This window comes from Condylura cristata, unplaced genomic scaffold (genome assembly GCF_000260355.1).
Source record: "Condylura cristata isolate star-nosed mole 26May11 unplaced genomic scaffold, ConCri1.0 scaffold00008, whole genome shotgun sequence".
NCBI classification, from domain to species: domain Eukaryota; kingdom Metazoa; phylum Chordata; class Mammalia; order Eulipotyphla; family Talpidae; genus Condylura; species Condylura cristata.
The window spans coordinates 30009689-30030523 of NW_004567109.1; the positions used below are offsets into that span (position 1 = coordinate 30009689).

Sequence of the window (20835 nt, forward strand, 5' to 3'; positions counted from 1 at the left end):
AAAGTTTCAGTTTATAATTTTGTCATTTTTTTAATGTTAATCTCAGTAGGTAAAAATAGCATTTCGTTTTTATTTCCTGCATAGAATCCATTGACTTTTATGTGTTTATTGGGACTTCATTTTTTTGGTGAATTGTGTTCTTTGTTTACTGTTGAGATCTTACAGTTTTTGTTATCTTTTCTGAGTTCTGCAACTTAACAGTGTTATAATGCTTATAAAATCCATTTCATTACTTCACTTTATAAAGAAGAAAACTGAGGCCCAGAGAGATGAAGTGACTTACCCAGGGCCACATAGTGAGTTAGTACCAGAACTGTGGGAGCTCAGCTCTCTGGGGGGCCGTGCCGGTTCCTGGTTAGCAGACTGCCATTGTGCCCGGGGCCCCAGCCATATGTGCCTTTATTTTATTGGACCATTTCTATGGGTTCTGCCATCTGCTCAAACGCACCTCTTTTTAATCAGATTTTAGTGCCTTTTCTTGTTTACCCCAAATGGGAGTTTTCTCCTAGCATTTCCATTTTAGTCAACATCCCTAACATTTTGCTTTGATGTAAACTCTTTAGGTGGAAATGTCTAGCAGGAAGTTAGAGATGTGGGATTGAAGCTCACATGAGAGTTTAGCCTAAAAATACATATTTGGAAGTCATTTGCCTTGGAAGCATTTGCCTAAAATCACCTAAGTGGGTGAGTTCTCTCAGTAAAAGAAAAGAAAAGAAAAGGCTAAAGGTTGAACCTGAGTAAAGCTCCATGGTGGTGAAGTGGGAGGAGGAAGAAGAGTGAAGAGGCAGAGGGAGTGTAATTAGAGAGGGGAGAAGAGAGCAGGCTAGTACAGTGTTATGTGGACTTTGGAGGAAAGCTCTCGAAAGGCAGAGGAGGGGTGTGGTCTGTGTTCTCCAGTGGTCTGGAAACTTGAGGGCCAGCAGAGCAAAAGCCCATGGATCTGGCACTTCCTGGGTCCTCTGAGGCTGGGCACCTTTTTATAAAGGAACCTAGTGGCAAAGGGGATCTAGCAAGTGGCCGATGCAGTGCAGGTTGGCCTTGCACTCAACCTGGTGAGCAAGCATCTCCTCTTTTGCAACACAGGATATGTGAATAGTCTGGGGAAAGTTTTATGGTGTTCATATTGATCTGATTTCAGAGATGCCTTATTTTTATTTATGATTGATTGACAACAACAGTACTGTAGTTACAAAATGCTTTTACAACTAGGACCTCATCTGATCTATATAACAATTCTGAAGGTAAATGTTATCATTTTCCCTATTTGACAAATGAGAAAATTGATGCTTGGAAAGCTTAAAGGAGCTTGCCGCAGGTCAGAAAACCAAATAGTAAGTGACAAAGCTGAGCTGTTCTTATACTTTGTCGTATCACAACTGAAACTTAAAGTTGCACTTCTTACCGTCCTTAAAGACCAAAGCTAAAGTAAAGTTTGTTAAATGAATAAATGAGTTGGAGAGTAAGTGAGTGAACATGTATGGGATTTAACTTACCCACAGATATATAAGTTAGGGGGAAGACTTTCAATTCTTAAGTTGTTTCATAGATTCCCATTGCTTCAGCAGTCCTGAACTATGAACACTACTGTGACAAATTGGCTTAAAACAACAACAATTTATTATTCTGTGATTCTATAGGTCATTATGGGTCTCACTGGACTGAGATCAAGGTGTTTGTAGGACTTATGTTCTTGCCTGGAGACTAGGGGAGAATCTGTTTCCTTGCCTTCTCCAATTTCCAGAAGCTACGTGTATTCCTGGACTTATGCCTCCCTTCCTCCATCCTCCCTTCCAGAATTAGCAATGGTGGGTCAGATTCTTTGCATACCTCATCTGTCTGACCCCCTTCTACTTTTAAGGACTCATATAATTAGATTGGGTCTCCCTAGATAATCCAGGTGATTGTCCCTATCACAGGGTCCCTAGCCTTTACCATATCTGCTAAGTCCCTTCACGTAAGGTAGCACAGTCACATGTTCTGAGGATTAAGTCATGGATATCTTTGTGTGCCATTTTTTTTTTCCTACCCTAACCTCCAGGTTATGCCCTGTTATTTTAGACTTTTGTTCACTCTGCTTTTTGTGTGAGTCATGTTTCTGTAAGTCATTGTCAAGACTCAGGACAAGAATTGCCTCTTTTATGGTATTCCCTGATTCCTTTGCCCATATGAACTGACTTCTTTGTCCTTTTGGCCCTCCCTAGGGGTCCCCTTTCAAAATATCTCAGGAGCTAGAGCATATTGATGGCTTTGTTTTCATTTCAGTGTCTTCTCCTTGGAACTGCTGGAGTGCAGGCTTGTCCCTTGCTAACACGCTACCCCAGTGTCTAGCACAGGGTCTGGGGCAAACGTAGTATTTGTAATGTTTGTTACATGATCGAAAGACTGCTTCCTGCAGGGAACTGGTCTTAACAATGTGCTGGATGTAGAAGCCCTCTACCCTTAAGCCCAGGGGGCTTAACCTAGATCATAAGACCAGCCAGTGGCACTGCTTGCTTTAAAACATAAACTTCATGGAGCAAATAATGACTTTTTGCAGATCATTAACTTCCTTGATGTAGCTACTGACCAACTTGTGACCTTGGAGAAAGGTCGTGGAGCCTCATTTTTTTCATCTGAATCAGGAGGAGGTAGGACTGTATGATCACCAGAGGCAATAGATAGAGTTAGAGCATGAGCTCTGGAATCCTACATCTGAAACCTGGCCTGGCTTCTTAACTTGCTCTCTTCTTTGAAGTTATTTAACCTCTTAATTCCTTGGCGCTACTTGTTAAGTGGGGGTTAAGCACGTACTTTATAGGGTTGTTCTGAAGAGTAAACTAGTTAAAGGTATGTAAAACACTTAAAACAGTGACCAGCTGTCATTATTATTGTGAAGTTCCCATTGTGATCTAAAATGTATGATTTGGCCTTGGTTTTTCTAGAAGAGTTCCGTAGACTCCCTCTCATCTTTTCCTGCCCCAAACTAGAGTGCTTTCCTATCATCATTCTTCTCTGGAGACTCCTCCCCCTTGCTGAGGGCTGATGATCTTGCAAAAACACTGGACTCCTTTACAGCCTTTTTTTTCTTTTTTTAAGATTTATTTTATTTATGCATACAGAGCTGGGGTATAGGCCATAGGTGCAGGGGACAGTTAGAGGATTCACAGAGACAGAGAGTAGGGAACAGGACAGATCAAGGAAGTTTACTGCTGAGGGGAGCAGTGGGCAAGACAGGCGAGGTCTGCTGCACCATGTGGGTCACCCACCTGACTGGGGATTGAACTTGTGCTGACGTGGATGCGGCTGGCGTCGCAGTGCTGTGCTTTAACCCATGGCACCACCAGGGAGGACCGTCCCCGTAAAGCCTTACTCCCTGCCTGTGCTGGGATGGTTTCCCTGGTGTTGGCTGAGCCTCCTCACAGTCTTGGTGAGGCTCCTCTGGCAGCTATCTCTGGGGTACACTGCCCCCTGCAGGCACCAGCAGTGTCTACTGTTCTGGCCTGAGAGCTGAAGCCCTCTGCCTTTTGGCAATCTCTCAGGGCCTGTGCTCTTCTGCTTGGGGAAGGTAAACCAAGAAGGTAAACATTATCCTCCTAACAGAGCTTCACTGAACACTTCCTGTGTGCCAGTTCCTAGTAACAGAGAAGCACAGGGTAATAGGGCTCAGGGGTACTGGCTACAATTCAGGCTGCTTCTGTTCAAATTCTGACTTCCACATTTAACTTGCTGTGAAGCCATGGGCAAGGTATTGAGTGTCAGTTCCTCATATAAAAATAATATGTAATAATAGTTTTTAATTCATTGTTTGGTTATAAAAATTAAATGGGAGAATGCACATAAAATTTACAGGAAGCATGAAGAACCCTTGGCAATGGAGAAGAGTTAGAAACTTCATTTCCCCATTGCCTTTGTATTTGGTTCTTTACAGTATAGTTCCATTATTTTGTTTGCAATTGTGTGATTTTCCCAATCAACTGCATCCATATTCATATGTTAGTATAAAACCAATTTGAAAGCCAATGTAAATGGCTTTCTCTCTGATTCAACTCAGCAAACATTTTTTGACTGTTCTGTACTAGTCACCATAGGGGGAACTGGGTGTAAGACTTAGAATAAGGTATGGATTTTGTTCTCAAGCTGTTTACAGTGTAGAGGGGAGGTAAAGGGACCAGAGCACTGGAGAGAGAAAGGAGGAAAGGGGGTGGCATTGTGAGAAGTAAGGCCAGACAGGTCCTCGGTAGCTGAGAGCTTGAATGCTATGCTTAGTATCAACTTGAAGGCAGTGAAGAGAGCCAGGAAAGGGCTTTTGGTAAGGGAGTTGGGTGATCACATTGTATTTCTAAAGGGTAATTTGTACTTTGGTGTATAGGATGAATTGGAATAGGCCAGATTGGCAACCCAGATTAGTAAATCAGCGCCGTAGACCTGGAGAGGTGAGGAGGACCAGAAACAGAGCAGCAGTGAAGATGGGAAGGGACTGAGAAAGAAAGGGGAAAGATGGAGGAAATGTTACGAGCTTGAGTGATGGGAGCATGGTGGTGGTATTGTGTGGCAAGAGCTACAGCAGCAGGGGCCGAGGAAGATGATGATGACTTCCATTTTAGCCATATTGAATGCAATGTTTACAAAATAAATGTGTTGAGAGGTCCAGTGTTGGACCAGGTATTTGAGCCTTGTGCTTAGTAAGTGCCTTTGGGCCAAGATACCTATTTGGAAGTCATCTTCCTGCAGTTGGGCGCTGGACCACAGGAATAGGTAAGATTACTCAGGAAGGCAGGTGGAAAAAGCAGATGCCAAGCACAACACCCCCACTGGGGTTCACAGGTAATTAAAAGATGGGGCAAAGGGTGTGCATCCAGCACAAAAGACAGAGTAAGAAGTAGAAACTGCTAACAGATGATGCCTCAAAAAAGCAGTGGAAGAAAGTATCCCAGAAGGAAGATGCAATGCCAGAGAGGGATCAAGTAACATCAGGCTGGCGAAAGTCCACAGGATTCAACAAGTGGGATTCTGAGGGGCTTCTGCATCTTCATTCATCATATATAAAACGGGGTCATTGTTGGAGACAGAAAAGGATGAGGTGGGGAACACATGACGGGAAGGATCTCTGTTCCCAAACACTGAGTGTATTGCTGTTACTGCACTGCCAGGCTCTTAGGATTTATTACAGGCTGAACAGCCCAGGAGATTGTGAGCTGAACTGCATAGATACACAGAGGCCCGCTACACAGAAGAGACCCTACTGATAATTGCATTATAAATTCTCCTAGAACTCTTTTTTTCCCACTGCATATAAACAACTACATTTACATGAACACACAGATGAAATTTAAAAATAAGGATGGCTTATATCTCAGCTCTTCGGAGATCCTGCTCTGTTCACTTAACTGAGTTGTCATCTCTTTCCATGTAGACCTGTCTTTATTGGCTACGAAGTATTCATTGTTTGAACACACTATAGTTTATTTAACAATTAATGATGAACATGTGGATTGTTTCTAGCTTTTTGTTTCCAAGAATAGTACTGGCATAAATATTTTTGTGCCTCTGTCTTCTTTGAACACTTTGGCAGGCTGCACGTTGATTAAATTCCAGGAATTCTCTTAAGCAGCTCTCTACTCTCATACCAGGCACATGGTAAATGCTCAGGGAACGTGTTTAAATGCCTCCAAAATTTAGGTCTCTGAGGTCCTGCGTTGTCTCATTTATCGCTGTATTTTTAGCATCTACACTAGTGACAAACAGCACACACAAAAATTGTTTGTTGAATGAGTAATCTTAAGCACAGGGAGAACTCTGCTTAGAAAAGGAAGTGGCAAGTAGTGACTTCAGTTTGAGGTGATGTGTGTTTCCGAAGTACCTCTCCAAGACTTGGAACCAACTTGGAAGCACCTTGAGACCTTTCTGATGGGTGCTCCGCATCCCCTCCTCTCACTCCTTGCGTGTGATGAGGGTGATATACTCCTTCCCCTGGGCAGATAAAAGGCTGAACAAAAATTGTTGATAAATAATTGGTTGGAGTGAGAAATGAAGGACTTTGTCTTCCCTTCAGAGTTGGCTCCCTTCTCACCTCCAGGCTGGTCTACACAGAGCCTCTAAAGGCAGGCAGCCTCTTGCTCAACCTGCGTGACGACTCCTAGCATAGGACCTTGTAAAGAGTAGACCGTCACAGTAGCTGAGGAGAGTAAATGAGCCAAGCAACTGTTGGGCTGTGCAGCTGACCTAATCTGAGAATTTTTCTAAATGGTTTGACCGTTTCCTAAATTTAAATCCTTTCCCACTTCCTGTCTTCAGTGACAGGCTTTCTTCATGAGCTTCATTTTTCTCTTCCTGACATCTAATTATTTATTTTTTGTGTGCTGTACCCTATAATTGTAATTACTATTGCTTTACAATATGCTCTTATATCTTATAAGATGTTATACCTCATAATCCTCATTTTCAAAATAGTATATATAATATCCCTACCTATTTATTTGAAAATGACATCTAAAAATATCTGGGTGTATTCTAATAAAAACAGCCTGTTGAGATTTTTGATTAAGATTATATTACATCTGGGCCCTCCCTGGTCACGCGGTGGGTTATAGCACAGCACTGCGAAGCTATTTGTAACCACTGCAGCACAAGTTCAAAACCCTGCCAGTGAGCTGACCTGCCAGTGACATGACATGACAGACCGCTCCAGACCTCAGCAGTGCATTTCAGTCATTCTGCCTGTTCTACTCCCCACTCTGTCTCTGATGAATCCTTTCCCCACCCCCGGCTTATACCCCAGTTCTTGTATGTACAAATAATCTTTTTTTAAAAAGGTTATATTACAGCTACAGATTCATTTCTGTCTTGGCATCTTTGTGCTAGTCTTTCTGTCATATAATATGGTACATTTTCTTCCTTAATTCAAATCTTCTGGTACATGTTTTAGTAAAAATATATATTGTTCTTCATATGGGTCTCTAATTCCACCAACTTTTATTGAACACCCCCTTTCCCAACCCCTATAGATCTCCTCTGGAGGTGCGAAGAAAAAGTGTCATTTCCTACTGTTGAGGAACTTTTTTGATGGGCAACAGAGATAATTGATTAGATAATGACAAGTGATTATAATACTTGTTATCATCAACACAGAAGCACAAAGAGCTAAGGAAGCTCTTTATGCTTCCCACCAAGTAAAGTGGAAGAATTGAGGACTTCCCAGAAGAGGGGACTACTGAACTGAGTCTTACAGGCAGCATGAAATTTAAATAGATGAAGAGGGAAAAAGAGTATTCCAGTCAGACAGATCATTCCCTTGAGTATATGTGTTCAAAAGAAGATAAGAAAAAAAAATTGTAACATGTTAGGAGAGGCACAGGGCTGTTGTATAAGACACAGTGGAATAGTGGCTGAAAATAAAGCTAAAAGTAGATGGGATGGTGGCAGATTGTGAAAGGACTTGTGTGACAAGAGTTTGGATATAAAGTTGAAAGGTTAATGGAGGAGTGAAATTAACCAGATTTATATTTTAGAAAAATTTCCCTCAATATAAAATAATAAAGTTAAACAGAGACCACTTTGTCTGCAGTATGGATGATGGCATTAAGGGGTTCCAAAGAGGCAGAGAGGCCAGTGTATGGGGGATTAGGGGGGGCTGCGTTCTGGAGTGACATGCCTATGGCAAGGGCAGTGGTAATAGGGATAGAGAAAGGGGCAGGTCTAAAGGGAGGTGCAGACACAAACACACCTGGGCATACTCACACCTCCCTCTTGTTAATTTGTTTCTGAGTGGTTTAAAGTTTGCACTAACTTAAGCAGGATTCTTCCCTTTGTATTCTGACTAGTTATTGATAACATAAGGACGTAACTGATTTTTAGAAAATCGACCTATCGTGTATTCTTCCACATCCTAAACTTATTGATTCTTTGACATTTATGTATATTTATTTTACCTAAACACACATTCACATACATATCATTATCCTTCATTTCTAATTTTATTAAAAATATCTCAAACATATTAAAGAATAGAATAGTATAACATATTCCTCTAGACCCTTCATTTAGCTTTAATAACTTTTAAGATTTTTTTCCCACGTACACCATCTTTTCCTCTTTTGTTTTTGTGCTGCTATTGCAGTATTTTAAAAGCAAAATCTCATACCTCAGACCTCTTGTCATTTCAGCTCATACTTCTAAAAAAAATGTTCCTGTATAACCACGATACAATAATGCTTAGTAAAAATCAACACGGGGTGGGGGGAAGGGAGAGAAATGCACGGGACTATGGTGGTGGCACAGGGGTGATTTGGTGATGGGAAACCCGCGGGGATTACAATCGAGATGGAAAAAAAAAATGTGCAAAATGATGTAAAAATAAACTTTGTAATAATAAAAAAAAGTGCTGAGGATGAATTGTTTCAAAAAAAAAAAATCAACACTAACTCCTTGACATAATTTACTGCCTAGTATATATTTGTATTCTTTGTTTAATACTTGATTTGTTTTAATCATGATTTGAGTCACACATACTTGGTAACTTCGACTTAAAGACTTTTCTAATCTACAGCAGACCCTAATTCTATGCTGTCTGTTTAAAAATGCCATTAAATATACAAGAAATCATGTCTGTTTACCTGTAGAATGTCCCACATTGTGGATTTGCTGTTTCCTCATTCTATTAATATATAGTATATATTCTGTTCTTATGTTTTCTATAAATTGGAGGTAAGCTTTGAACGACTAGCTGGATTTTGGATTATCTTTTCTTTGAGGGGAGAGTGTGAAACTACTTCCTCTGTAGTGCTGTAAGGTGCTACCTCTGTCTGATTGCCCACTCTTAGGGATGCTATGATTGATCAGGGGTCTAGGTGATGACAGCTCATGCCTGCATTATAAATCAATTCTCAGGGAATGAGTTCATCCACTAATGATTGTCATCTAAATGAATTATTTCATGATGGGCCAAACATTTTTTTCTAAATTCTGTCAATCTTTTCACTTTTTTTTTTTAGCTGAATAAAGAACATTCCCTCGCCAGCTGGGGCTATTTGGTTGTCCTGAAGTATACTGTGTACTGAAAAGATAAAATAAATGCATAACTCATTTTCTTGTAGTTTTTTAGACTAAGGAGTTGGTACCTTAGTTCTATGTTAAGTATCTGGGTAATGCTTCTATTGTATGATTACATCGGCTAGTCCAGTGATTCTCCCGCATGGCTATTCTGTTATCTCAGCCTTTGAGAAATACATCTATGTTTACTCACCCCATCCCCACCCCCAGTCTCACCCCTACATACTCAACAAGCCTTACATCCTAGGTGAATGACTTTCTGAGTGCCATAGGAGACCAACAATCTTTCCTTTGGTTTCTCTTCTCTTGTTCCAGGTCACACTGTGAACAAGATGCGTCAACATTCAGATTCAGAAGTGGCTTGTCTTGCCAGAGAAGTTTACACCGAGTGGAGAACTTTTACTGAAAAGCATTTGGATAGACCTTCTATTGAAGTCCGAAGTGATTCCAAAACTGAGGCATTGAGGAAGAATGCCCAGAAATTACTCTCAGAAGCCTTGGAATTAGAGGTAATGCCCTGCTCAGAATGTAGCTAGGCTTTCTTATTTTCATATGGACTTTCATAGTCTCAGTGTTGTGGTTTTTCTTGTTTTGTTGCTTTTAAATTAACTGGTTATTCGAAGTGGTTTTTCTTTAAGGATTTGGATTTGTAAGCATTCTGGGAGACAGTGATGTAGAAAGAGCACAGGCTTTGCAACTAGCAAGACCTGGGTGAAAACCCCAGCTTGTAGTGCATGCTGGTTACTCACTGCTTGTATAGTGTCAGTAGGCCTTAGTCAAACAAACCTCTTAACATTTCTAAGACTTGATTTCTATCACCTCAAAAGGTTGGGTTAATAAAATAAACAGTTTTACACAGGAATAGTGTAGTGCCTAGTAATTAAGCCATGTAATGTATGTTGGCTCTTTCCCACTGAAAATTCTTAGCCTTCTCACTGAAGCAGAAATTCTGGGTTGGACTCTGCTAGGTATCTATGGCAAAATAAATAGCTGTCTATTGAAAAGACTCTACTTTTCCCTTTTTTGTTAATACTCATACCTTTCCTTCTAAGGCATAAAATTAATTGACTAGATATAATCCGTATCATCTTCATCCCAGCTGTTCAGATGATGTAAGTGGTTTGAGACACACGCTAGAAGGACTTTTGCTTGCTAACAATAATACTAATCATCATCATCAAACAAATTTTACAGGGCAAATAATATTCTACATCTATATTTTTCCTATTCTCAAGATACTCGTTAAAATATTCTTAAAAGATATATTAACAAAAGAAACAACTCAGAGTATGGTTTAAATTTGTTTCTGCATTCTCTGAAAATATATTTTAACCTTTCTGTCTCAATAATACATGCACGAAGAAAAGGCAAATGGACAGGTGGCATATTATTTACTTTTTAAAAATAAAGTTTTGGATTTTTTAATATAAAAAATATATTTGATATATTGATGATAGACAACAGTAAAAATATAGAAAGGAAAAATCACCAGCTAATCCCTCCCCTTTTTTGCCCCCCCAACATAATGTCATTAGCATTTTCTTTTTGGTAAATTATTATTGTTCTTTAAATGAATATGGGACAAATTACAATTATTCCAGATTTATTAAGGACCAATCTCATATGTCAGAATGTTCCATAAGATGTTTTTGGTCAATCCTCCCACCCCACCACCACTCCAGATACCCACCCCCCCACACCTCTGGCCTACATCACAGTTCTCGTATGCATAAATAAAAATAGAGCTTTGATTATTTAAATAACATTGCAGGAATTTGACATAAAATTATTTACATTTGTGTTAATGCTTTAAACTTGATCAGTATCAATTAGTATCATTGTGTAGAACCTTTCCTAGATATCTTTATTTTATCACATTTATAATTTTTAATGCATGTTTAATAGTGCATAGAACTGATATGCTATAGTTCTTCTTAACTTCTCCTAAAGGAAGCTTTCATGTGAATATGAAGCCCTTGGAAGAAAGGAAAAAAATAGGAAGGTTGTTAAGTCTAATTTTCCAGAGTATCGATTAGCAAACGAGACTTGCTATTTGATATTTTAAGTAAAGTTTATTTTTTAAATAAGTCAAAATTATTATAGAAACATAGAGTGTGGGTATATAATATGTAGTTAATGTGGTGGTAAATACCAGTTCCCTGTGGTATCTTTTTAAGTAAATGATAATAACGAAGCTATGCTTGTAAGGATTAATGAGTAGTTTGCCTGCTATATTAAACTCCATAATAATTATCCTTTTAGTTTATCCATTAATTATCCTTTAAATGGCACATCAAGTGGTAAGCACTCAAGTGTTACAAAGCAAAGTTAAAAAAGTGATACATTCGTTAGTGCTCTGCAACATAATTGGAAAAAATATCAGATTAAGCATAGTTGAATGATTTTCTTCCCAAAGAGTAAATTTTAAAAATTAAAAGAATGCATCTTACTGTCTATCTTGGCCAAAAAAAAAAAAAAAAAGTCAATCAATCTTTTTTTTTTTTCTTGCAACAAACAGCACTTGGTAGTATTTTTATCTGTTTGGCATGTCAGAGAATATAAATACAAACATTTAGAGTTAACTCTTAGCACCTGTCATCATCTGAAACACTGTCATATTGGGGTAAATCAGTGAGCCATCTAATCCAGTATTTGGTCTTTGACAGTAACCAGTGTTAAAGCCATTCAGATTAGACAGCAGATCTCCATAAATGGACAACCGTTAGATAAATTATTGACCCAATAAAAAAAAATGCCCTTAGAACTTGATCCTACCATGTGTTTTTACAGATCTACTCATTACATTTTTGTATTCAAAAATGTTCCCATGTTATTTGTTTTGGTCTTTAGTGTAGTGAAAGCCACAGATGAAGAATATACACATAGCCCAAAGGTGCATCTCTTTATAACTCTACAGATCTTGCTTTCCAGATTCATAGATTGTTTCCTTGTTCTTGGAGTAATGGAATAGATGAATAAAAACTCCATTGTTGAGACCCGGGCACCATTCCCCTTCCGGGTCTTCTTTGTTCTTCAATCTTTTAGATCTTTCCTCATATGAACATCCCCTGTGGTGTCATTCTCTTACTTCCCCTTCCTCATTATCCACTCTCCTTCCTACCTCATGGCCTATGATCATTTTCCTATTATGTCATTAAAAAAAATGAACCTGATTCTCAAAGTGAGCCTGTATCATTAAGAGTTATGAAACACTGCCTGGTTGGCCCAGTTGGTTGTCAGATGGTGCTAATGAGATCCAGGTCAGGGGTACGTCCCCATATGGGACTGTTAGTTTTTCTTTGTTTAATGGCCTCAGCCTGCACCTCTGGCTTTGACCAGCTCTCTCATAAATGTATTCAAGTGGTCAAAAAGGAGTACGGGTGGATATGTACAAATCCAGTCTTGTTACTAGAAAACTCTTCAAATTTGCTTCCAGTGATAGTCAATTCAACAGTATTTAGTAGTACCACTGCTATTGCCAGGGGAAAATGCAAACATAAATGAATTGTAGTCACTATCCTAAGTAAGCTTGCTATCTCCTGTCTCTGATGTCCTGTAAATGAGCAACAAGCTAGAAGGTCAGATGAAATAGTTCTGGAATAGTGATACTAGCAAAAGGTATAGACAATGGAAGGAGAATACAGTGAAATCTAATGGTGGAATCTGGGAAGTTTTCATGGTAGAGAGGGCAGTTGAACTGGCTTTTGTAAGAGGGGGTAGGATTTTGTTAACTAGGAAATATATTTACAGTGAAAATATTGTAATTCATATTTTACCTGCTGTATATAGGATGTTCTTGAAAGGGAGGGACATTCATTCAACAAATATTTAATGAGCGTTTGCTGTATGCCAGTATGCTGGGCGTGGGAAATATAGAAATGGACCTAACACTGTGTCAGCCCTAACAGGGCTTCCAGTTTTCTGAGGGAGATAAACAAATAGATAGAAGATAGTGTGGGAAGTTCTGAACTTAAAGACATGTAGAAAACTGTTCCCTTGCTTTTAAAGAACTTATGAATGTGGCAGGCACCACTGTCAATTATGGTACCATTTTCTGCTGGGTCCAGAATCTTTAATGAAAGACAGCTGCTTGTGTTTTAGATCTCCTCCCATCTGTAGCCAATTCGTCCAAGATTGGACAACTGTATCACACACACACACAGCTCATAGGTACAAAAGGTAAGGCAGGGAATAATCAGATTCTCTGTCTCTGGGAAATACTAAATAAATAACAGTGGGAGTGTTGAGACAGAGGGATGACAGAGGAGTAACGAGGAAGCAAGTGCCACATGGGTAGAGATGTGTAGAATAGGAGAGACTAAGGAGGTTAGAATCGATAGTAAGACAAATGGAGAGGAGCAAGAACCAATGAGAAAGGGACCAGGCAGATCATGAAAGACACAGAAAGAATATGGTCCCTAAATAATATTTTCAATTCATGTAGATCTGTCTCCCAGCAAAGACCCTTTTCTCAAGGTCCCAGTGAGATTCTAACCCTTTGACCCAAAAGAGTTCACTAATAAAGCACCAGGTTAGCATCCGTTGGAAAGGACTCAACAGCTTGGATAGGATCATTCAGAGGCAGTTACCAGACAGGCACTCTTCACCATGTAGTGGACTTGTTATACACATGGTTACGTGAAGAATCACTTTTCCTTATGAATTACATTTTAACATCACTGATGTTTTTCTTCTTTTCTTCATTCTGATTGGCCTGCCTTTAGCAAGAGGTGTACATGAGAATTGCTATGTGCTTGCTTCCCAGTCACGTCACATCACCGGTGTAGCATCTGCACTACCGCCCCATGGCTCCCTCGTGTCTTCTCCTTCCCAGGCTGCAGCTGCTGTGGTCAGGTTTTTCTGCTTGATGTCTCCTGCTAAGTCATAGCAGATTCAAGGTAGTGACTCAGTGACTGCTTGCTGATGAATGGTGTGTGAGCGTCAAGTTATGTGATTCCAAGGCACTCTCGGTGTTCTTTTTTGTTTCCCTCCACTCCCCTTTGATGGAGTGGCCATGATCTGTCTTGCAAATGCACACACACCTTCTCCTCACAGCTACTCTCCTCAAAGGAAAAATCAAGACTTTTTGCCTGTTCAGTGAGTCTCTACACAGGCAGTGACTGTCCCTCCACAGGCTGGGGCAAGGATCTTCTTGCTAATCCTGCTGGACAAGTGCTGGGCATCTAGCCAGACTCCCTTCCAGCTTCCAAGCACAGTCCTGAACCAGAGTCTCTCAGGCTGCGGACCTCGTTCAGTGCCCACACAAGAGGCCATGAAAACCACAAGGCTTCTTGGGCTTAGAGAGCCGTGGAGCCAAGTCCACTCTCCAGCACAAGTCTGGGAGATGATCAGCCAGTCATCAGGGCCTCCAACTTCCCTGAACATCTCTTATCTGCTAGACTCTGGCAGATATCAGGATTTGTGTATTCATTCTCTCTCGGTCCCATTCTGTTCTTTTTCAGTTTCTTTTTTCCTAATTGTTTTGGTCTGTCTATCTCTTGGTGTAGGACATGTTATCAAATGTCAGGTAATCTTTTTCTCTCTGGGGTGTGCTTTTTTAAAAAGATTTATTTATGCATACAGAAGTGGAGTACAGGCTAGAGGTGCAGAAGCAGTGAGAGGATTCACCAGAGACAGAGGAGCAAAACAGGCAGATTGATGAAGTACACTGCTGAGGGGAGCAGTGGGTGGGACAGGAGCCATCTGCTGTGCCATGTGGGTCAGCTCCCTGGCAGGGGATTGAACTCTTGCTGAAAAGGCTGCAGCTAGCTTCATAGTGCTGTGCTTTAACCCACTGTGCCACCAGGGAGGGCCTAGGGGAGTGTGTTTTAAGTAAAATTATAATACATCTGATTACACAGAAGAAATATGTGCAGCTCAGTGAATTCATCACAAGCACCCACTTCCCTGGTCAAATCCTACTCATGCTCCATAGCAGATTAACATGTCCCCCCCAGCACCAGGCCCTGCCCTCCTGGCTTGGGTCCTTCTGCTGTACTCTTGCCTCGGTACTTGTTCCTGACCCCTTTCCTGGCACTCAGTGTAATTACAGTCCCTGTCAGCTGCATGGCTTCTGGACTGCTGTGGTCTCGGTGGAGTCAAGGACTGTGCCAGCCTTGGCCTGTCAGACCGAGAGCACAGCCTGGCCTGTACTGGAAAGTACTGAATAAATATTTGAATGAGTGGCAGAGAGGGGGAAGGAATGAAGAAGTGAGGGAGAGAGAAACATTTCCTTTTTTTTTTTTAAGATTTATTTATTCGTACAGAACTGGGGTACAGGCCAGAGATGCAGAGGGTGAGAGGAAGGATTCACCTGAGACAGAGTGGGGAGCAGAACAGGCAGATCAATGAAGTACACTGCTGAGGGGAGCAGCGAGCGGGTCAGGAGAGGTCTGCCGTGCCATGTGGATCTCCTACGGGGCAGGCGGGGATTGAACTCAAGTGGAAGTGGCTTAAGCTTCTTTGTGCTGTGCTTTAACCTGCTGCGCCACCAGGGAGGGCCCAACATTTCCTATTTTTAAGGAACCTCACTATCAGGAAAACAAACCAAAATCATAGATTTTTAAAATACTTTGTTAACGACTAAAGGAAGCTCAGGGCTTTGTGGCAGTCCAAAGAACTTTTAGTCTTTTGAGTAGGATAGGCTTGTTGCTTGTGTCTTGGAGCTAAGCTTTCGCGCACGAATATGACCATGTTTCCTAGGGCTAGCGCCTTGCCCAGGGAATGTGTGCTTGCACAGAGGCAGGGGCCTGTGAGAGCAGCTTACGGTGCTCTGGCCAGGCTGTGCTCAGGACTGCAGCAGTGACTAGCAGAAGAGGGGTCTAGAAAGGAAGAGAGCGAGGGTCCCCCTCCATCACCCATTATGGTCAGATCTAGACACTGTCCCAGACCTGTTCTGCTTTGATTAGGTCAAACAGAAGGTCTTGGATCTGAACCAGACCCCCCAGAATTGCTACAGGCTCCATCCCATTGGCTTGCTCTGTTTAGCTGACCCACAGAGGTTACTGCAAATTCAACTGGTTTCTCAGAAAGCCGAGGAGGCAATCAGCATTGTGAAAAAGAAGAAACTTGAACTTTGGAACCAGGGGTTCCTGTGGTCAGTCTCAGCTCTGCCTCCTAGTACTTATAAGACCTTGGACCTTTACCTCAGAACCTGGTTTCTCATCTTTAACATGAGATAATGGGAATTGTGAGCATTAAATGTGAAAAGTGATTTATAAACTGCTCTGTGTAGGATCTAGACCCAGTGTGTTCCTAAAATGCTGTAAGGGGTTAAAAGGCACTTTAAAAACAAAAAAAAAAAGTATGAACTGTTATACTGATTTATTATCCTTGGTTGGCGTTTCCTGGCTGGTAAAGTACAGGGCCCAGTACCCGTTGCTTAGTTCAGGCCAGTTTCCTGTTATAATGGCAAATATTACCACCCGGCAGGGGTTGTGAATGAGGTCCCTGTCACAAAGCACATGGCCTTGTTCCTTAATTGCCAGGGTGGAATTAATTTGCTCTTCCTGTTTCTCTTGTGACAGGAAGTAGATGTCCTTGAATTTCAGTTGATTAATGGAGGGCTCTGAGCAGAGTGCTCCAGCCTCTCACTTTTAATCCTTACGCAATGCAAGGCTCTAATTTGATAATTTTGCTGTTTTTTAGATGGATCACCTACTGGTTGAAAATATTGAGCGGGAAACGTTTCATCTCTGTTCCCGCCTCATTAATGGGCCTTACCGGCGGACGGTGAGGGCCCTGGTCTTCACATTAAAGCACCGAGCTGAAATCCGGGCTCAGGTGAAGAACGGCTCGCTGCCCGTCGGCACGTTTGTACAGACCCACAAAAAGTGACCTGAGGACCGATCCAACCTGAGGCTGGGCAGAAAGGAAAATGGGCCTCTCTCCCTGCCATTCAAAGACTCTTTTGAGTTTGGGCAGTGGCTGATGCTGGCTGTGCTAAATTTTCCCATGGTGCTATTCCCTCAGACGGGATGCGGCGCCCCGGGAGCCGAGCGGGCTGGAGAGGCTTCATTAGCTGCGGTGGTGCGCAGGGGCTGCCCAGTGGCATGTGTAGGCGGTCACTAGGAAGCGCGGTACGCTTGCCATCACCCAACACCGCGAGGGGGTGACGAATTTCGCTGTGAGTATGCCAAGGACACCTCTAAACTTCCCCCATGTCTGGCAGATGAAGTCACTACTTTATTTCACCACCCTGCAGGTAACTGAAACTCAATTACCGCTGCCGCTCACTTGGTTCCGTCCCCCTGAGTTTAGCCAGCTCCTGCGCCTCTCAGAACTCCCCGGTCTGTTCTCTTTGCTGTACCCCAGGGGTGAGCCTGCCAGAGTCAGCCACTACCCCTTCTTCCCACAACTCACTTATCTGAATGTTTCAGCTCTCCCTGGAAGACCTTCTGCGTAGGTCTCCAGAGCCCCCATGCTGGGTCTTCTAATGAGGAACTGGCCTAAAGCAGCCCACGCCGTGGGCTTATTTGAATATGTTGGCTCTCAGTTTAGGGCTCTGTACACATGCATACTGAAAATTTTTTAAAATGAATTACTGTGGTAGAAAAGAAATGCATGTATATTTTTAAGTGAAATTCCTATTTACACACCTGCTGAACAATAATGTAAATGATATTTGCTTTTTTAAAACAATAATAAATTGGTACTTTTCCCCAAAAAAACAAAAAGTAGAGACTGTTCATTGAAAAATATTTGGGGTGGAGGAAGAGTTTAGTAGGTGAAAAGAAAGCATGAGTGGGCAAGAATTGGAGGGAGATAGCACGACACAAAGCAAGACTTTTTAGGTCGGGGGGGAAATGCTTGTAACCTGAAAAGAAGGAAGTGATAGAAAAGGAGAGATTTAAAATCCACAAAGAGGGTATGAGTTAAAAAGCAAGGATGGAGGGAAGGACTAACATTGTCTGCTTTCTAAATGCTAGGTACTTCTCCTGAGGTAATTTATGAACATGTATAATGATCTTTCTGTGGTTTTCAAAAAGACCCTGTTTAATCCTCTCACCTCTTGTATTAGTAGGTATTGTTTTTTCCATTTATTCAGCAGCCATTTACTGAGCACCCAGTCCACGGTGCACTGTAGGTATTTAACCGTAGCTGCAGGTGAGACCCAAGGCTCGTCAAGCAGAAGTACTTGTTTAACTTCCTGCTGTTTGTAACTGCTGGAGCCAAAACAATTAAGCACTTGCCTTACGCTCAGTGCTATCGTAGACATTAAAAAAATCTAATAAGAATAATAGTATATTTAATTAAAGGTGAGAAAAATGAAGCTCAGAATGACTTAGTAACTTACCCAAGGTAACATGGGTGGTTTATAGCACATTCAAAGCCCAGGTCTCTTTACTATATAGTCTCCCTGATTGATTTCATCCATTTCGTAGTTTCAAGCATTATATACATGCCACTGACACTCCCAATTTGTATTTAAGCCCAGAGCTGTCCCAGGTTTCAGATGATCTCTTCTAGATGTTCCACTGGCATTTCAGATATAACTGTCTTCTCTCACGTGGCTATACTGGCACCTAACACACTCCAGCTAGGAACCTGGTGCTCAGTGTAACTTGACCTTTCCCGTCCTAGGCCTGTCTGTCCTCTCCCACCCTCATCCAAACAAATCCTGGTGGTTTCACGTCTCACAGCTACTTAGGTGGACTCTCTTGCTTCATTTCTAGTACTACTTCAGAACTTTATTCTTTCTAGCCCAGATGACCACATGGCTTCCCATCTGGTCCCTCAGCCTCCAGTCTTGTCCAGATTCACCTCCACACTAGAGACAGAATGGCATATCAAAATTGGAGGTGCTGCTATGTCCTGTCACCTCTTGACTTTCACTTGTGCTTTCTCTCTGGGATGCTACTTTCTGTTTAATTTCCTCTCCCACCTCTACTATGGAAGCCTGTATACTGTTCTGTACATAGTCACATGTTTGGTGGTTATGTTTAGGATCCCGTTTTGCACATCTGCTATGTATCTTCAGTGCCCAGGTCAGTGCTCACCCCAGAGGAGTTCCCAGCAAATATTTGTAGACTTAATGGGTGGCCAGGTGCCTGTGCTCTTCCTGCTTCCACCCTTGTTCGCCTTATCATCTGTTATCCATAAATAGTAACCAGGAATGTAACCGGGTTACTTTTAAACCTTCTAAAATGTAAAACAAATTATATCTCTTACCTGTTCAAAACCTCCTAGTGGTTTTGAACCACTTCACTTAGAGTGAAATTCTAAGCCCTTAACATGTCCTACGAGACCCAATAGAGCTTGTTTTCTGGCTGCCTTTTTGACCTTATTTCCTAATGTTCCTAATGTTCTCTCCCTTTCTCACAACACTGTGGTTCCACTGGCGCCCTTATTGTTCTGAACGCATATACGGGCAGTGCTGCTTCAGGGCCTTTGCATTTATTCTCCCTTGATTGCAGTGCTCTGTCCACAGTACCTGCTTGTTCCCAGTCTCACTTTATTCAAATCTCTGTTTACCATCAGAAAGATCTTCATTAACTACCCTAAATAAAATAGCACTCCCTTGAACCATTTTAAAATAGTCTGTCATGGTTTATTTAAATATAGAGTATTCACCACCCTGAAACAGATATTTATTTCTTTATTGTATGTTATTCCCCTTTAAGAATTTAAAATTCATAAGAGCAAGGTCTTTGTTTTATTCCCAGTTACAATATCAACACCAAGAACAGAATTTGGTGCAAGCTAGGTCTTACTATTTAGTGAACAGTTGAATGCCTAGTGGTCAGGAAAGGCCTTTAATCCAATCAGGGAATACTCCCCAGAGGAGGCAATACCTGTATACACCCTTAAAGGGTAGAAGCAGGTAATATGGTAGCTGAGGTGTAGGTATGTGTGTGTGTGTATCTGGCAGAGAAAGTAGAATATGGAAAGGTATCACAAAGAAGTGTGAGATACCTGGTAGGTGACTGGAATCGTTGGCATGCAGGACACTTAAGAGTGACTAGAGATGAGGCAAATGGAAGGCAAAGACCAGGACCAAGTTTGAAGGGCCTTGAACATCCATTGAATGTCCTTGGACTGATTCCAAACAGGAACTGGTTAGGTTTGTTTTTTTCTTAATAGACTGGAAGAGAACTTGGAGCAGGGGGCTTCATTTATAAACACCCAAAGGGTCCTTACCAAAGGTAAGTTGAAAAATCGCTAACTGACTGAAAGGCTTCAGCAGCGATAGTTGGAGCATAACATGATTGCATGGATATGCTTGGAGATTTGGAAAACAAGCTGTGTTATCATAACTGTTTTCTGAAGGAAGGAGGCTTGCAGACATCCACCTGAGCTTGCCCATCCACTGAGAGGCATTTCCAAGCCCCCAGTGTGTTAGAAAATTAAAGGATCAGCTCTTAAGTGGGGTGGGCAAAGTTCCTAGGGTCTCTGAGTTACCTGTAAGTCTAGGCCTGAAAATGTCCTCTAAATGTGTTCAGTTGCTGGAGGAAACTTGGGCAAGTAAACACCATTAGAATCTGCCCCGGCATTTTATTGATCCTTTTCTTGTGGTTAAATTGAAGGGCCTGGTCCTTTGGGTAAGGATTGAGTCTTCACTCATTCACTCAGCAAACAAATGTTGCCCGTGTGTGGTGTAACGAGGACTAGACTGACACTGGGAGACTGCAGTCACAGAGGCAGCACTTGTACCTCTCAGGAGAAATTAGTCTGAAACCACTCTTTTGGTCTGGTAGAGAGACAGACTATATAAATAATTTTAGTATATAGTATATGAGTATATTAAGTTTACTTAATATGTTGAGATAGCCGAGAAGGGAGTAACTAACATTTTGACGGAAGGGGAGG

At 41.5% G+C, this 20835-nt stretch overlaps 1 protein-coding gene across 1 annotated transcript in view; it reads left to right on the forward strand.

Moving 5' to 3' along the window:
• TCEANC2 (transcription elongation factor A (SII) N-terminal and central domain containing 2) overlaps nucleotides 1-17664 on the forward strand; it is a 31367-nt gene extending 13703 nt beyond the window's left edge. The window contains exons 4-5 of the mRNA XM_004679033.2: nucleotides 9343-9536; nucleotides 16675-17664. Of these exons, the coding sequence (XP_004679090.1) occupies nucleotides 9343-9536; nucleotides 16675-16863 (383 nt within the window). The 3' untranslated portion in view covers nucleotides 16864-17664. The remainder of the gene's footprint in view (nucleotides 1-9342; nucleotides 9537-16674) is intronic.
• The last annotated feature ends 3171 nt before the right edge of the window (nucleotides 17665-20835 follow it).